At 30.7% G+C, this 16,916-nt stretch overlaps 1 protein-coding gene across 1 annotated transcript in view; it reads right to left on the reverse strand.

The window, feature by feature from the left end:
• Positions 1-8,337: 8,337 nt before the first annotated feature.
• The window catches only part of LOC121114297 (uncharacterized), a 53,172-nt gene continuing 44,593 nt past the window's right edge, over positions 8,338-16,916 (reverse strand). Inside the window, exons 5-7 of the mRNA XM_040708221.2 lie at positions 13,017-13,250; positions 12,799-12,955; positions 8,338-10,244 (exon numbers count right to left, since the gene is read on the reverse strand). Of these exons, the coding sequence (XP_040564155.2) occupies positions 10,034-10,244; positions 12,799-12,955; positions 13,017-13,250 (602 nt within the window). The 3' untranslated portion in view covers positions 8,338-10,033. The remainder of the gene's footprint in view (positions 10,245-12,798; positions 12,956-13,016; positions 13,251-16,916) is intronic.

Genomic DNA, 16,916 nt, shown 5'->3' on the forward strand with positions numbered 1-16,916 from the left:
GGTCATCAAGGTTAAGGTCATCAAAATTGACACTTTTATATTGTTAATCTATGTAAAACAACGTATTTGCAAATTTTTGCAGATATCAGATGAACAAACATTTCTAGGAGGATTCGCCTTGTACGTATTCCCCTTGAAACGCTTTGCCTGTGACGCTTTCGCCCTGTACTGTTAGCCTTTAAACGTTTTCACCTTGATACTTTTGACTTAAATAGAAGGAATACTCAATAAGTTCTAGCTTGGAGGAGTACAAGCCCCAATCACGCAACCTGTTGTGGTGAAAAATATCATTTCTTTATGAGAAATTCCACTTGGTGAACTCAAAAGAACTTTATACAATTATAAAGCTATAAAATTTATCGTAGTTGTAGTTTTATACTAACATCACGTGGTGTTTTAAGTAATTCTTCAACTTTGGGATAATATTTGTAATAATAAAAAATATGTTAAAGGGTTTTTTAAGAAAACTTTCAAGACATTATTAAACTTATGATTTAAAATGATGAATTTACTCTTCAAAAATAAATTGTCAACTTCAAATCGGGGTTGTACAAGATTTTGTAGTAAGTTTCATTCAAATAATATGAAATATTAAATCATCCACAGATCTTTGAATAATAATATCATTAATTAATAAGATGATTATGTATTTATATGCTAGATGACAAACAAAAAGGGATAGAAAACTTCATACAGACTGTATCGATTACTCATATCCCCAATTTATGAGTTTATTAGGATCAAAATAATGTCATTTTAACCTTATTACATTTAATGGAGCCAGGATATAGTAAAGTTGTATGTATCTACGCATGGAGTAAAATGGATTTGGAATTAAAATAAGTTTTATTCAAATAATATGAAATAGTCCCCCATTAATGTTTTATTAATAATATAATTAATTCATTGGGAAAACGAAATTATTGTGTTTGGTGGCAAAATAGAACTAATTGGAAACATTAGTCAGACTGTACCAATTTTTATATCCCCATTTTTGAGCTTAAAAGGATCAAAATAATGTAATTTTTAGGAACTATATACATTTAATTCCTATAAAGTAAAAATTATGGCAGTTGAGTGAGCGGGGAATCAGAAGAGTCACATGTATTTACTCATAAAGTATGATTGGAACACAGATAATATGCATACTTATCTATGATTTGGAGTTGCAAATTTTAAAATAGCTGCAGATTCGGAGCCAAGATCTTTAAATATTAAAAATCCAACCTCAAGAAACTATAAGAATCATGCTCTAGAAATTAAGTTTAAATTCTCAGTCATTAAAATAATAAATCATAAACATAAACTGTTTCATTAAAACAACACACATCTAAAAATAAATTATTTATAATTTATCATATATTCTATGATTTTGGCTCTGACTCCAACCAATTCCGTTTATATTATGCGACTCCAAATCTATTTAAATCACTTGTCCTCTAGATAACCCTTTAGTAATGTAAGCATTCCTTTTTGTTAAATGGTTATTAGTTAAGATCACTTAACCACCCGTAGGCTGCGGTGTATTTTTGGAGATTACAAGAGGTCCTTGATGCTCAAGGAAGCGGCGGCGGAAAGTAAAACCTGCCTTGGGCATCGGCACTTCATCTGCACAATCCGAGGGCCAGGGTATATCATAGAACTATTATAAAAGCAGAGGTCCTTGATGCTTAGATACGCGACGGCGGTTGAGTTTAATCTATCTTGGGACTTATCACTTCACTTACACAACCCGTGGCAGGAGTGTATCGTAGGATATTACAATGATATTTTTTAGTGAATCCGTTCATTTTATGATTTAGTTCTTTTGATGATTAAGTTCTTTTGAAGATTCGTTCTTTTAAAGATTCAGTTCTTTTAATGATTTGTTTTTTCTGATTCGTTTTTTTGATGATTCAGTTCATTTGGTGAATCAGTTCTTTTGTTTTGGTGAGTTGGTGACTTTGCTGTTGTTCGTGCGCGCTTATTAGAGTGCACTAAAAGTAGCAACCTAATGAACTACCGTGCGATACTTGAATATACTCATATTTCATAATAACTTAATAAAAACGTCACAGTGGATAGAAATATTTGATTGGGTTTGAGCGAAATATTCTGTATATATGTGAAACTTACGGTATAAAGGAACGAATCACTCATGCAACTGAGTCGGTGCAGTACGTTCATTAAAAAGAGTCGTTCAAAAGAACGAATTGTTCGCGAACGACACATCACTATTTATAAGTAGATTTCGAGGCATTGGGAAGGTTCACGGAATGCCACTGCTACGATCCGTTGCGAAAAATTATTGAAATTCATATGCAGTCCATTTCTTCATCAAAAATCCATGAAGAGATATTGAAATCTCTCCTTACATCAAGGATTGTACTAGAGTTATATATCAAGATAGATACCTCGTCCATCAAAAGTCACATACATTTGTGAATATGATATATTTACAGGGTCCACGAAAAGTCCTGTTAAATTAACTTTATATTATATAATTATATGTAAGATTGCAAGATATTATGTTTAAGCTTTAGTTGGGTCGAAACTGGAACAAAAAAAACAGTTTCGAATAAAATAACAGTTACGTTAAATTCAATGGAAGCCAAAAGAGAGGCTTTAATCAAGGAGTACCTGAAGGGTAAATCTCGACGTGCCATCTTGAGGAACCTGAAGAGTTCAACCCCATATCCATCAAGAGAACCATTAAGAGGTACGAGGAGACTCAATATATTAAGGACTACATATGAATGTCAATGATTATTTACAACGGACTGTATTCCTTCCCAATACTTTTAAACTACTTATTAAGGTTTGAAGAATTGTGATAGTTTACCTTTTTGTTTCTAATTTCTCGAAGCTGGAATACAACGGTAAAAAATCAACTAAAAAATACATCTAAGAGGAAGTAGTATTTCCTCTGTTATTCTCCGGAGCAAAAAAGTATGAAGGCGGAACCGTCGCAAGGCGAAAGCGTCACGAGGCAAATATGTACCAGGTGGACACGTTCAAGGTTAATAGAAATACAAGGTTATACTATAACGTGTGTACGACTGATATTTGACTTCCACGACGCTTTTAATATTGACGTCATAGTAAATGAGTGGTTGCGTGTGTTGTCAAAATATGTTTTTCTTGCCCGGCAGTGGTTACGATACATTAAATTGAAAATTCTAGCAATAATGAGGTCAAAAACTATGAGTGGTTGCGTGTTTTCTCAAAATCTGCCTATCTTCCCCAGCAATTTGTACAATACATCAGATTGAAAATTCTAGCAAGCCCGATTACATGATGGTCTAAGCATGTAATTCTATTAACCTTGGACACGTTCAAGGAAAATCCTCCTGACACGGAACAGATTGGCAAAAAGATTACATTTCATTTAAATATTTTTATCGTTCTTTTAGACAAGTAAAAAATGATTTATCCTAAGCATTTATAAAAAAACTTTTGATAGAAATTTAACTTAAGTAAATTTGTTAATTTTACCAACAAGTTGTAGTGTACGGATATTATAAAAACAAAGTCACGTTTTCCCCCCGAAATATATAATATTTCAAAACTTTAGGGCTGTTGAGCTACCACTCAATATTCAGAGAAATTGTTCAAACTTTGTGAATAGTATTTTTTTTATCAAAAGGAAAGCATTTGAACTCTCAATTTTTTACTTTTTCACTAAAAGTGATTTATTACATATGTACTAAGATTAATAGAAATACAAAGTTATAATATAACGCTTTTCTGACTAATGTTTGACTTCCACCACACTTTTTAATAGTGGCGTCAAAGAGTATAACTGTTACCACGAGTAGCTATATATCGCCTTCCTTCACTGTTAATGTTAAAGTACCGCTGTTATACTCTATGACGTCAAAGTTTGTCTGTCTTACCTAGCACATGATGGCATAACCTTGTATCTCTATTTATCTTGCTTTGTACTTGGTATATATACGGAGATATTTGATTGGATTAAGTGGATTATAAACAATACAATTTTGTCCAATCAGAAACAAAGATACAAAGTGATTTACGAAATATGTTAAATAGATCAGTTGGTTCTCGAATAGAAATTTAGAGAGTTTGAAATACAAGATAAAAATATTGAAAAATGTATTTGATAAAAATATGTGTTACTTAAAAATCACCCGTAATATTTGTTTTCATTGTCTATTTGACGTATGTGACGTTGGTACAAGGTAATACTTCAGAGGCATCCCCAGGGGAGGGGCTGTATCCCTCCCCAAAAAAAAAAAAAATATATATATATTATAATCCTGCAGACCCCTCTGTACTTATGATTTGAACCCAAAGTATGTATATGCAGTATTTAAGGTTAAGGTACGGCATCATCTAGCCAAACAAGCTGACACAGCCACTCTGAACCATAGATATGAAATAGCCCTGTTGTACTCGGAGTAGAATTCAGGATGGATATGGGATTATTCACAGCCTTTATGCCTTTCAACTTCCTAACAAGTGAGATTTCACAAAAATTATTTTTTTTGTAGAAAAATTTCCAAAATTAAATTTCAAGTTTAAAATTATTTAGGGAATAATTTCAAAAATCTACACTTATTCACAAAAAATTATTAATTTTCCAAAAAATTTAAACTTGAAATTTAATTTTTTTTTCTAAAATAAAATTTCAAGTATAAAATTGCTGGAAAAAAATTTAAATTTAAATTTCAAGTATAAAATCTTTTGTAAAAGAATTTCAAAAGTCCACTGTTTTTCTCAAAAATTAAATTTTTTAGAAAAATTTTTACAAATTAAATTTTTTTCTCTATATATAAAATCTAAACTTTTGGAAATTTTTTAAAAAAATCCACAGTTGTTCACGAAAAATTAAAATTTTTCCAAAATTTAATTTATGAATTAAAAAAATAAAAATCCATAAACCTAGTCCCCCTCCCAATATAATCCTGCGGACGCCCCTGATTAGGGAGGGGGCTTACCCAAAAAAGAGATACCTCAAAGGTGCTAGGGACCCCACTGGTTGGAATAATTGGCCTAGAATTGACTAGCTACCAGCTAATTTTTTGCTTTTTCTTTTTGTTTCTTTTTGTACGAAAGGGTTTGGGATACTAAAGCATTAGGTAACGATGTGTTTGCTCAAAAAACTAGAAAACCAGTGTGAGCATTTCAGATGAAATAAAAGCCTTCTTTTGTAGTGCATTAAATAGCAGAATTTCAGGTCAACATACTTTTTATATTTATTAACTATTAATAAATATAAAAAAATGTCTAAGTTTATTTATATAATTTTTTCTTCTTTTTTGTTACTTGCTCCTTTCATTCAGTTTATATGTTGCTTTTCTTTCAGTTCTTTATATATTTTCCTTGCTCCTGCTTCTGAACATTCCTAAAATTATCAAGGTTACCATACTGATTTTGGGCTTCTTACTTTTTTACAAACCGAAAGTGTTAAGAATTGACAGCACTCTACTCATTAATGTTGTATAAATTTATATAAAAACATAAGAAATATTTCCTTTAATTATTTCAAATTAAACTACAAAGAGTGTTCAAACAGATTACAGAGTAATTAATTTAGTAAATATTTAACAATAACATATTTGAAACATTATAGTATAAAAAACATGTGAGATATTCACTTTTTACATAATAATAACTGCATGTTGAAGTAATGTGTTACACAGATAAGTAAGGACTTATAATATGAAATATAAATGTATTTAAAAACTTTTATACATGGAATTCGATCTTTAAATGCAGTCTTAGCATAGTGTAGCCACTAGGCCCCGCACTTTAAATAGGCCTTACAATTGATAGAACGTTTTCACTGACGTCATAAATAGCATATATTAAAGGAGACGACATTTTTGGGGATCAAAATTGATACTTTTAGACTATGAAATGAACAAATTTTCAATAAATCTTGATTATACGACAGTAAAAGGCGTTACGAATAAAACTTGCATTAAATACTTTTTGATGCTAATAATAAACCGTGATATTTGGATATAATCAAAGTCTGAAAATCGTTCTGAAATGTCTCAATTTCAATAAATTTGTTTTAAGGATTAACAGGGGAGTCCACAAAGGTGGGCTATAGTACGCCAAAATTTAGAAAAAAATACTAGAAAATTTAGTATTTGAAATTTAATTGTTGAAATTTTTTGTGAATACCTATGGATTTTTAAATTTATTTTTCAAAATTTAATTTTTAAATTTATTTTTCAAAAATTTAATATTTTAAATTTATTTTTCAAAAATTTAATATTTTAAATTTATTTTTCAAAAATTTAATATTTTAAATTTATTTTTCAAAAATTTGATATTTTAAACTTTTTTCCAAATAATTCAATTTTTTGTGAATAACTCTGGATTTTTGAAATTTTTTTCGAAGAAATTTAATTTTTTATAAACAGATATAGATTTTCATTTTTTTTTTTTTTTAAATTGAATTTTTGAAATTATTTTCCAAAAAAAATAATATTTTAATATTTTTTCTAAATAATTTAATTTTTTTGTTAATAGCTGTGGATTTTTGTAATTCTTTTCGAATAAATTTATTTTTTTTTCCTCAAAATTTAATATTTGAAATTTTTTTGTGAACTGTCGAGTAATGAAATTTTTTTGTGAACTGTCGAGTAATGAAACTTTTTTTTAATTTGTTGTTAATAACTAAATTTTTGTAAATTTTTTATGGATAGCGTTGAATTTTTCAAAAATAATTTTAAAAAAATTTAATTTTTTTGATTTTTATTCTGAATAACTCCAAAACCAAGCCCGTACAGAAAAAAAATATAGATATGTATCTATATATATAACCTTGCGGACGCCCCTAATTAAGGATGAGAAAAATAATACAAATATTCAAAAATATCTTATTCTTTCCATTGAAATAGTTGATTTTTATTGACAATATGGAAATAAGATTGTATAACGGTGAAATAACCTATTTTTAATACATTTAATCGACATATATATATAATAAAAATGACAATTGCGCGATAAATTTATTAAAGACAATAATGTTGAAGTCCTTTCATTGGTTGGTTCCATTTTTACATTCAAAAATTCACTATTTTCCTCATATTAATGAAAAATGTGGTTTTATTCATGTTTTGGTCTACAAAATGGCCGACATCATCAATGCTGGCGATGTAGCATGAAAACGCTCTTTTAATGTAAAAAACAATTATACATTTATTTTCCGAAAAGTAATTTGAGAAAAGAAAATGAAAAAATCATTTCTAAAAACTCATTAAATGAAATATGGACACCATTGATTAAAAAAAAGGCAACTAGTAGGGTTAGCTTTTACTTAAATAAGGTCATTCTAAACAAATAACATAATAAAAAAATATCATTTGAAAAAAAAAAAGATCCCACATTTTCAATAAATAAAAAAATCCTTTATCCCTTCACAGAATAGTATTTAGGCCTCGTGAAATCCCCTTTGCATAGGACTCAGCAATAGCTAAGGGCGGCCCTGTTTAAATGAATAAGTAATTTTAAAGAAATTACTTTAGAATAAAACTGTTTTTTTTTAAATTTTAATTAGGTACTTTACATTGATTTTTTTTTTTTTTGGATGTCCTATAACCCAAGGTTAATAGAAATAAAAGTTAATATCACAACACTTTTCCGACTGATGTTTGACTTCTACCACGATTTTTAATAGTGACGTCAAATAATATAACTGTTACCAAGAATAGCTATATATATCCTTCCTTGACTGTGATTGTTAGAGTACCGCTTTTATACTCTATGACGCCATAATCTGTCTGTCTTACTAGCAGTCGGTACGGGGCATAAATTGAAAATTCTGGCAAGCCCGATTAGAGGATAGTCCATCCTTTTATTTCTATTTACCTACCCATAACCTAAATTAATCAGAGCCATTGTTCCCTTTCATCGATAAATAATCTGAGGAACTAATATAAACCAAATTACATAAACCAGAAAATAAATGTATGTATTTTTATATTTGTGTTATCTCAACATAAAAATAATCTTTATATAAGCATACAACCCAATATTTTATGTACTAGACCTATATTTGTCAATTATTGGGTTTGTATTCAAATTGATGGTTTGAGTAGAGATACCCAAGAATGTAAGTTATATAAATTATAACCTTTTATTATTAAATTTAATTTCTACCTTCATTTGATGTATATGCCTTAATTTGGGTTGGTAATTCAAGTACAATTTATCCATTGTGACAATTAATTTTTGATACTTTCAGTCATAGGAAGAGTTTGCTAGAAATAATCACCATTACCCCCCCCCTTCCCCCAAGAAATTTTTACCCTACTATAAATTTTCAATTCCGCCTATGCGTTTTAATCAATTTGCAGGACGTTTAAAGATTATTCAGAATAATTTGTTTAAAGTTTTATTTTAAGCCAAATGAAAATAAATACAATATAATCCTTAAAAAACGAACATATCATGAATTTATTTTTAAAAAAGTCTGCGGATGCTCTGCATAGGATGTAAAATGGTATAATAAATCGACCATCGACAAACCGGTGGCTCCACGACGTTTTTTTAGGTAATTAATAAATGACCTTTGTAAAAAAAAAGGTCATGAATAGTTTATTTTCCAAAAAATGAATAAAAAATTATCATCAAATTGTATTTTCTAGAAATTTTTTTTTAAATAAAACAAATCCTAGATCCAAATTTTCGGCTAAAATACTCATAGGGACTCTTCAGGGATGAAAAGGTTGGCAATTACTCATTTAAGGAAAGCAAATTACTTCATTGTCCTCACCATTACAAATACTGTCAAAATATTCATCTAATTTTTGTTTACAGCTTGTACAGTTTGATTTTACGTACACGTTACAACTTGTACACAACATATACAGTATTACATAGAATATATATTATAATTGTTCAAAAAATGCCAATACAAAAGGATCTACAATATTGTTCTATAGGCTTATGTCAATAATTAAGTAAGTAAATCTATTTGATTTAATAATATGGAAGAAGAAAGTGACGATATAAAAAAATAGTACTGATATAAACATTGGTTCATTGATAGTTTTCCTCTAGTTTTTTTTGGCAAAATTGGGAATGTACCTTAAAAATACTTTAATACACTTAATAACTGAATGTATAAAATATTCTCAAGTATACACTGTTAGCACAAATACATCTATTATGCTTTTTACAATAATCAGCTGTCAATTTCTCCGCTTCTGTTCCTCTTATACGTCTCTTGAGAGTTAATGATTGGTGAAACAATTCGATTGAGCTCTTGTGAATAAGTTGTGAACGATTCCTTACAATGAGTGACAAGGCGTTACCTCACCATACACAAAAATGTACATTGTATTTTCTTGTCAGTTGTTGATTTCTTGGTATAACTTGATACGTCATGGATATTTCGTTTTATACATTCTTTTACCAACAGGATAAGGATACAGGGGTTCTTGTTGATCCCTCGTCATACATAATAAGATCGCCTCACTACCGTTATTAATATTGATTGGCTGAATTCAAATTAGCACTTGCTAAGGTGCTGTGAATAATTCCCAAGAATTATTGCATTATAATTCCATAGTCGGAAGGAATAGGCTAACTATCAAGTGATTTTGGGCCTCCCCACTTCTTTTTAGAAAAAAAGTAGCAAGATATAATAAAAATAACGACGTCATTATTTATCATCTTATTATTTCCATGAAGGAATTTGTGCTCCTACTTACTAATTTTGAATTAGGGGCACCTACAATCGGTTTTTTAATTTGAATTTCTTATGCACTTGTTCTTTAGAATAACACATAGTTGACAGGGCCTTCTCATTGATGAATAAAGCCCAAATTCTACTTTACTTGATCCTAGTATTAAGAGATAAATAACAATTGGCATGATTGATTCATCTGGATAACTGTTTCCGACTGATTTCAGTCCATTTTTATTTCTCTTTTGGAGGAGAAAAGGTTGTGAGATAGAATATAGATCTTGAATAATAACTTTATGAAGAATTGTCTAATGTGGCCTTGATTTCGGTTTCTGCTTAGAGGAAAGTTTGCACGATACAATTGAGGACGTTCAAGAAGAGTTCTTAGAACTTGGTGGAGTGGAACAATTGTTCCTCATCCCCCTCTCCATTCGCTTCAGCAACAGCGTTTGAAAATAGGATCTGATGTGGCTCTGGTGGTGGTGGAGTAGATACACAGGATCCTATTTGCTGTGATTCATTGGCAACTTTGATAACATTGTGATCCATTGGATGGATATCCTTGAGTGGCTCTTGCATTGAATGAGACATTTCCCTGTAAAAGTAAATAAAATGTGCATAACTGAGATTTGTTATAAAAATTCATGAGAGGAAAAATGTCTATAATCTAAAAGTTATGAAAGGTTAAAAAAATAACAAACAATACACGAAATATTCATGAGGCTTTACAAATTGAAGGTCTTCATAAATATTTAGGGAAGCTAAAGGTTCGATTTCCCTCTTCAGAAGTGAATGACAAATCAAAAACTTACAATGCCATAAATATGTAATAAGGTAAAGCAAAGGTTGATATTTAATCCTTAGTATTGATAAGTTGTCTGCCGACACAAAAACAATTTCGAATTAAATTACATAAAACTAAATGCATTCCAAATATGGTTTTTTCATTTCACAATAGTTTTTGGATTGGAGCCAATTTTTTCGAGTTCTTCCAAATTTGATTTTTCGATAACTTCGACATATGTGGCTCGTCAACTAGTGTTGGATTGGTCCTAGAACAGATTTCCTAATCAGCATCCCCCTTTAAGTCTTTTTTATTTGTCCATTATTTTTAACATTTATCAGTTTTAAGTATCGGATAGTCGGTCCTTCAATCCTAGTTATCTTTTTCTATTCTTCACTCATAGCTAGGATTGAAGAATATAAAAACGAAGAAAATATTTAATGATAGCTATAACCCATAATAATAATCTCTAACAACACATCTCCTACTTTAAACTTTAGCTATCTTGTCTCTTGAAAAAGGTTATTTTGAACAACTGAAAGAATCAGTTGTTCACCATAATTCTTGCTGCTGTAGTTAGCTTAAAAGACCAAGAAGGACCGCTTCTTTTTTAGAACCGGACTGATAGGATTGTAGTCTTTCTAGTTTTTTTTTAAGACTGATCCGACACTACCATCAAGACTAAAGTTAGCTAGAATGATTTTTCTCAAAATAGAGTATTTGTATTGTTTGACGAATAATTTGTCTATTTCCATAGACTAATTATTCTTATTAACCATATAGACGTGTTGGAAATTGCACCTACAGTATCCAAAACTGATTGTCACTTATGGGCTATAATTTGAATGACATAGACTGAAACATCATGAGTAGTTGGGTTTTGGAAACGGGCTTTGCTTTAATAATACAGTAGATAACCCACTAAAAAATTCTTCGAGTTAATCTCCGTTTTTCATGAGCTATCTCACACATAATTACTCAATAGTTACCAATTCTCTCCTCAATAATGAAAGATTAATTTAGCAGTTTGATAATTTTGTATATAGTATTTGATGAGCTAGGGAGAAATTTTAGTCTCTAGAATGCTCACTGGGTGTGCTTTACCTACACACGCTCGTTGCTAACCTTATCTAAAGCCACATTCATTATTTTTTATTTTATATGAATCTTTTTTTTTTTTTTAATGAGCTCGTTCTTAAAAATGAGTCCTCATCCGACCGAAAACGTGAGACAGGCACATTTTGCTTTATTAATTTATATTAATTATCCTTGTAAATTGAGCTTTTCAAGCCTGACAAACGTACATCATGAAAAGTACAGGGTCTTTCAATTAAGGAAATTGGTATTGTCGTTTATCATATTTTTTTTATAAAGGGGGCTTTGAGATTTTATATACATTTGGAAAGTGCCCTGATTGGAAATGAAGTATGAGAAAGACTGGTCTACATAAGTGATGTCCATCTTTTTAATTACTGCAGAGTCCTATATTATTTTTTAATATCTTACAGGACCCTTATTAGTAAAATTTTAAAAGTAAAAAAAAAATTGCCCATGATGTAGCAAAATTTATCATCACAATGAAATTATTAGAAATTGACGGATTTTATTCTAAAGACTACATAATAGGAACCAAATCATGTCTCATAAATCAAATGAAGTTTTTAAACTAATGTGTTTGTGGATATTTCTCTCACCCCAGAAATATAAATACAAAGTAGGGTGGTCACAACGAATTTCAGAATGGACGAGAAGGATTTCTTATTCACCCAGTGGATATACAATTAATTGGGTCGAATGTTCAATATTCTGAAGTAGGCAATTCACCATTCATTTTGTTTAAACTAAAAAAACTTGATATGTGCAGGAGGCACCCATCGCTGGATGAAAGGGGCAGGCCCGTGTATAGGATTTCTATTTTTTTGGGAGGGGGGATGTGCTTTTTTTGTTAATTATGAAAGAATGTTTTTATTATCAATACCAAATTTCAGATAAAAAACATTTTTGAAAAATTAGAATCAATAACTTTTTTTTTATAAAAGACAAATTTCTGAATTTTTTTTTTAGTGCTATTGCAATAATTTTTTTTTTAAAGTTTGGGACAAAGAACCCTATTGTTCTGGCAGTACTAACTAAGAAAATCTCATATTTTGGAGGCTTCTGCAGGCGCGTTAACCCCTTTCCCCCGTTACAGGGGCTCTGTATAATTGGATGAAATATATTTATAAAAGACTGAGCTATATGTATAAATATGATGAAAAAAAAATAATTGACCATTTCTCCTTTTCTTGATCTCTGTTCAAGATTTTTTTTGTGATGACATGATATACATGTATAAGCATATGCTAAAAAAGTATATAAAACCTACTCAATAACTGATGCTGTTATAACGTTTTGCGGTGGTGGAAGATAGGCAGATGCTGGTAAGTCATGGTATGGTGGCGGTCTTTCCCTGGGCATACGACCCAAAGTCCCATATGCTCGTACTTGTTCATGATTTTGAGTATTTACTTCACTTTGTCGATCTTTTATTAAGGGAAAAAGGAAATGATTTCTTGTTAAAAGAAAATAATAATGGACTCTCACTTTTGCTGTGATGCGATAGATTATGAGGTAAGGTATGAGAATGGCTCATTCCTCCATTCCTTTGATAATGACGATGGTGATGAGAGAGGGCAGCAGCTGTTTCTTCGTGCATCATTCGATGATAATGCCCACTATTCAATTGAGGAGTTCCAGTTCTAGATGCTCCTCCAGAGAGACTGTACATGTTGGTTACACCACTGTGCTCACTTGCATTGTGAAAACGATACATGGAGCCTAGGTGAGAATGGAAATAAAGTATTAGTTGGGTTGCAAAGAATTTTAAGACAGAGTTGAGTTCAAGGAAAGAAAGAAAAACAACAGTTGGTAATATCACTTTTATAAGTTATATCAATAGACCGTTTTCATGTGACGTCAGCATTGTTGATGTCGGCTATTATAGGGGCCTAACCAACCAAGTTTTAAAATCCGTTTTTTTATTACTATTAAAGAAAATAGGGAATTATAATATGTCAAAATGGAACCAAAACGTTATTGTCTATTAAAAATTTAGGGTACATTTTATAAGTTTGCCCGCACGTCATACTTTCCCTACCTATCTCGAAATTGAGACAGTGGATAGTTGAAAGTCAATTATTTCAACCTTTTAATAATAAGGAAATAACTTCGCAAAGTGCAACGAAGTGATCCTTCGCAAAGCACATAATCTATTATTGGATTAGGAGGAGAGGGATCTCCACACAATGAATCACAATTACTCGAATAATTTTCCACATAGGATTAGACAATCATGGGAGTTTGCACCGTATTTATGTATGTGTGTAGTAATTTTCTGTATCACGAGTTAATGGATTTGATAAAAATAGAGTTTCTCTCCATGATACCTGTTACGTTTATCCTGTAATTATACAGTAATGGTTCATGGTAGATAAAATAAAAAGTTTTAGTGCTTTACTCAATTAGATATGGCCTCCTCTGTCCTTATCCTTCAGTCCACGGATCCACTCAAAGCCCCTCTGCCTTGAATACTTTATAAGAGACAAACTAAAAACTTCCTCTGCACAATGAGACCTTTCCTCTCCTTTCATCTTCCTCCAAAGTGCTAATTGTCCGAATATCTCGAGTAAGTCTAGATCCCTCTTCTCCTAATCCAATAATCTATTCTTCGCTTTGCAAAGTTATTTCCTTATAATTAAAAGCTTGCTATAATTGAATTGTTACTATCTGCTGTCACTGTCTTTGATTTCGAGATAGAAAGAGAAAGTACGCCGTGCGGGCAAACTTATTCAAATGTACCCCAAATATATCCATATATCGCCTAGTTTTATTATTTATCCGGTGGGATAATTGAGCCCCCCTACCCCCCAATTAAGACTTTTTTTTTACAAAATTATCAGTTAAAAAATAAAAGGGCATGCACCTTATAATATGTATATCAAACATTTATCACCTCAATGCCTACTTTTATTATATATTAGACCATGATGTTTATTAAAAATATGGTATTCTATAGGGTTTTTTAAATGTGTATAATAAGATATTTTGCTATTATTTATCATTTTATCATCCCTAATCCATAAAACAAAATTATAGAAATTGAGGCATTTCTTCGGGAATATTACTTTGATTATATTCAAATGTCCCTGTTTATCATGAGTATCAAATAACATTCAATGCAGATTATAGGTCTTTTTTTAATCTTAAAGCACTGAATTTCATCCAGATTTATTGGAAAATTTGCCCATTTTATGTAGTAAAAATATCAACTTTCTGCCCAAACAATTACGTCTCTTTCAATTATGAGGCAATTTATAATATCGTCAGTAAAAACGCTCCATCAAGCGCAAGGCCTATTTGAAGTGTCGAGTAATTGCAGTGGTCTAAGGTTGATCTTACAAGTATTAACAATTAAGATTATATATAATTTATTCAGTCCTAAATGAAGAATGATGTGAAACTATTTTCTTGCTTAAAATATTTTTTTTTTAATATTTCCTTAATTGGTTTTGATAGAGTTGCACTGAATAAGTATAAGTAAACATTACAATTACTCCATCTAACCTAGGATTATTGTGTGAAGTCTATATACATAAAGTATATTTCTTTCTCTAGGAATGATCAAGGTGCGAACCTACGCACATTGAGTTCAAGAGAATAATTTCTTCCGAGCGAGCTGTCCATGAGCTACGTCGATTTCACAAATTAATTTACCAATTGGTAAACTTTAATACTATGCAAAAATGATACCTTTTAGAGAGCATTCTAAAATTTGGAACGTTTTTCAAGGATCATTATTAGGAGCGGGCCCCCTTATTCCCCATATTAAGGACCAATACAACCCTAACATTTAGCCTTTTTAAAGTTTTAGGTATCCATTAAATGAGTAATAGCAGGAATTATCATCCTAGAACTTAACATTTCAGCCACCATAAACCATGAATTGCAAGAGTTGCACTGCCCTAAGGGCATTTCATTGTTTTAATTCAATTCCCTCTTTAATTTAACATATTTGTGAAATAAATCGTGTAATGAATGTTTAAAGAATTAATTGAATATTTTCTCTATATATATATTTCTTTTCTATTATCCGAATATTAATTACTAATAAAAGTTCTTATAGTTCCTTATGACATTCCTTAAAAACACGATTGTTTTAATTCAATTCTCTTTCATAACTAATTTATTAAAGTATGATAGAAAATATACTCTTAATTTTGTCAAAAAAAAAAAAAAAAAAGGATTAAAAGTGTGTATGGTCCATGAATGAAGATTTTTTTACATAAAATGGACACACTTCCCAATAAATCTATATGAAACTTCATCAAATGGCTTTCATTATAAATAAAAATAGTGATATTTATATTAAATCAACGGGCATGAAAATGCCTATATTTTATCAATTTTTTTCTATTGTTTACGAACGAGAAATGTAGTATAATTAGATGAAAATATATGTTTCTTTCCATTGTAGTAGGCGGTCCAGTGAAGTCTAAACACTTACTAATTCAATAATTATTGAAGATTCAGTGATTTTTTTTATTTTAATGTTCCTTTAATTGGTTAGATGGAGTTGCACTGATTAAGTTTAAGTAAACATTATATATAGTATTGCATTTACTCAATCTAACCTAGGAATATTTTGTTGAAATCCATATACAAAGCATATTTCTTTATCTAGGAATCGCCTAGGCGCGAATGCACATTGAATTCAAGAGAATAACTTCTCCCAGTGCGTTGTCGATTCAGTGATTGAAATTAATTCATATTTCGATATATTAAACCAAAAAAAAAAATAGTGACAAAACAAAACAAACCTTAGCTCTCTAACATACGTACAAGTCGAGAAAATGACACTTGAACGTTATCGACGAATTTCCAATCTTGTACTCCAAGCAGTTGTGCGTCTCCAAGAAAACCGTCTACGCCTTCAACAAGTCCAAAACGTTAGAGAATGTTAAGGGCTTTGTCAAAATGGCCAAACTGGACCTGGGTGAGTTCAAAAAAAGAAAAAAAGAAGCTCGCTCAGATCCATCCCCTCAAGTCCATGAGGGCCCATGTAATAGATCTCGGGGTTTCACAGTACACTGTCTAGAGAGTTATTCAAAATAATATGGATGGAAAGAGCCTTGCGAGAGTGGAGAGGCCACTTTTCACACTAACAATGAAAGAACCCCAGCTCCTCCGTTGCAGGACCCTTTTGAGTTCTTTTGAACTCTTTTTTGTCACTTTTGGCCCCCTACACCCCTGATACCAAAAGGCCTGCAGTGCCACAATCCAAATACTGAAGCTCTCACCGCCTGGAACCCATAATTGCCGCTAAGGGCTGTTACATTAATGATTAATAAGAGAGCTCAGACGCACATCTATTTATAGTATTAATTTTGTTGAAGTTCTATAGTAAATTAATAAAATATATCTTTTTTGAAGTTTAAAATTTAAAGT

Source organism: Lepeophtheirus salmonis, chromosome 3, assembly GCF_016086655.4.
Source record: "Lepeophtheirus salmonis chromosome 3, UVic_Lsal_1.4, whole genome shotgun sequence".
In the NCBI taxonomy this organism is placed as follows: domain Eukaryota; kingdom Metazoa; phylum Arthropoda; class Copepoda; order Siphonostomatoida; family Caligidae; genus Lepeophtheirus; species Lepeophtheirus salmonis.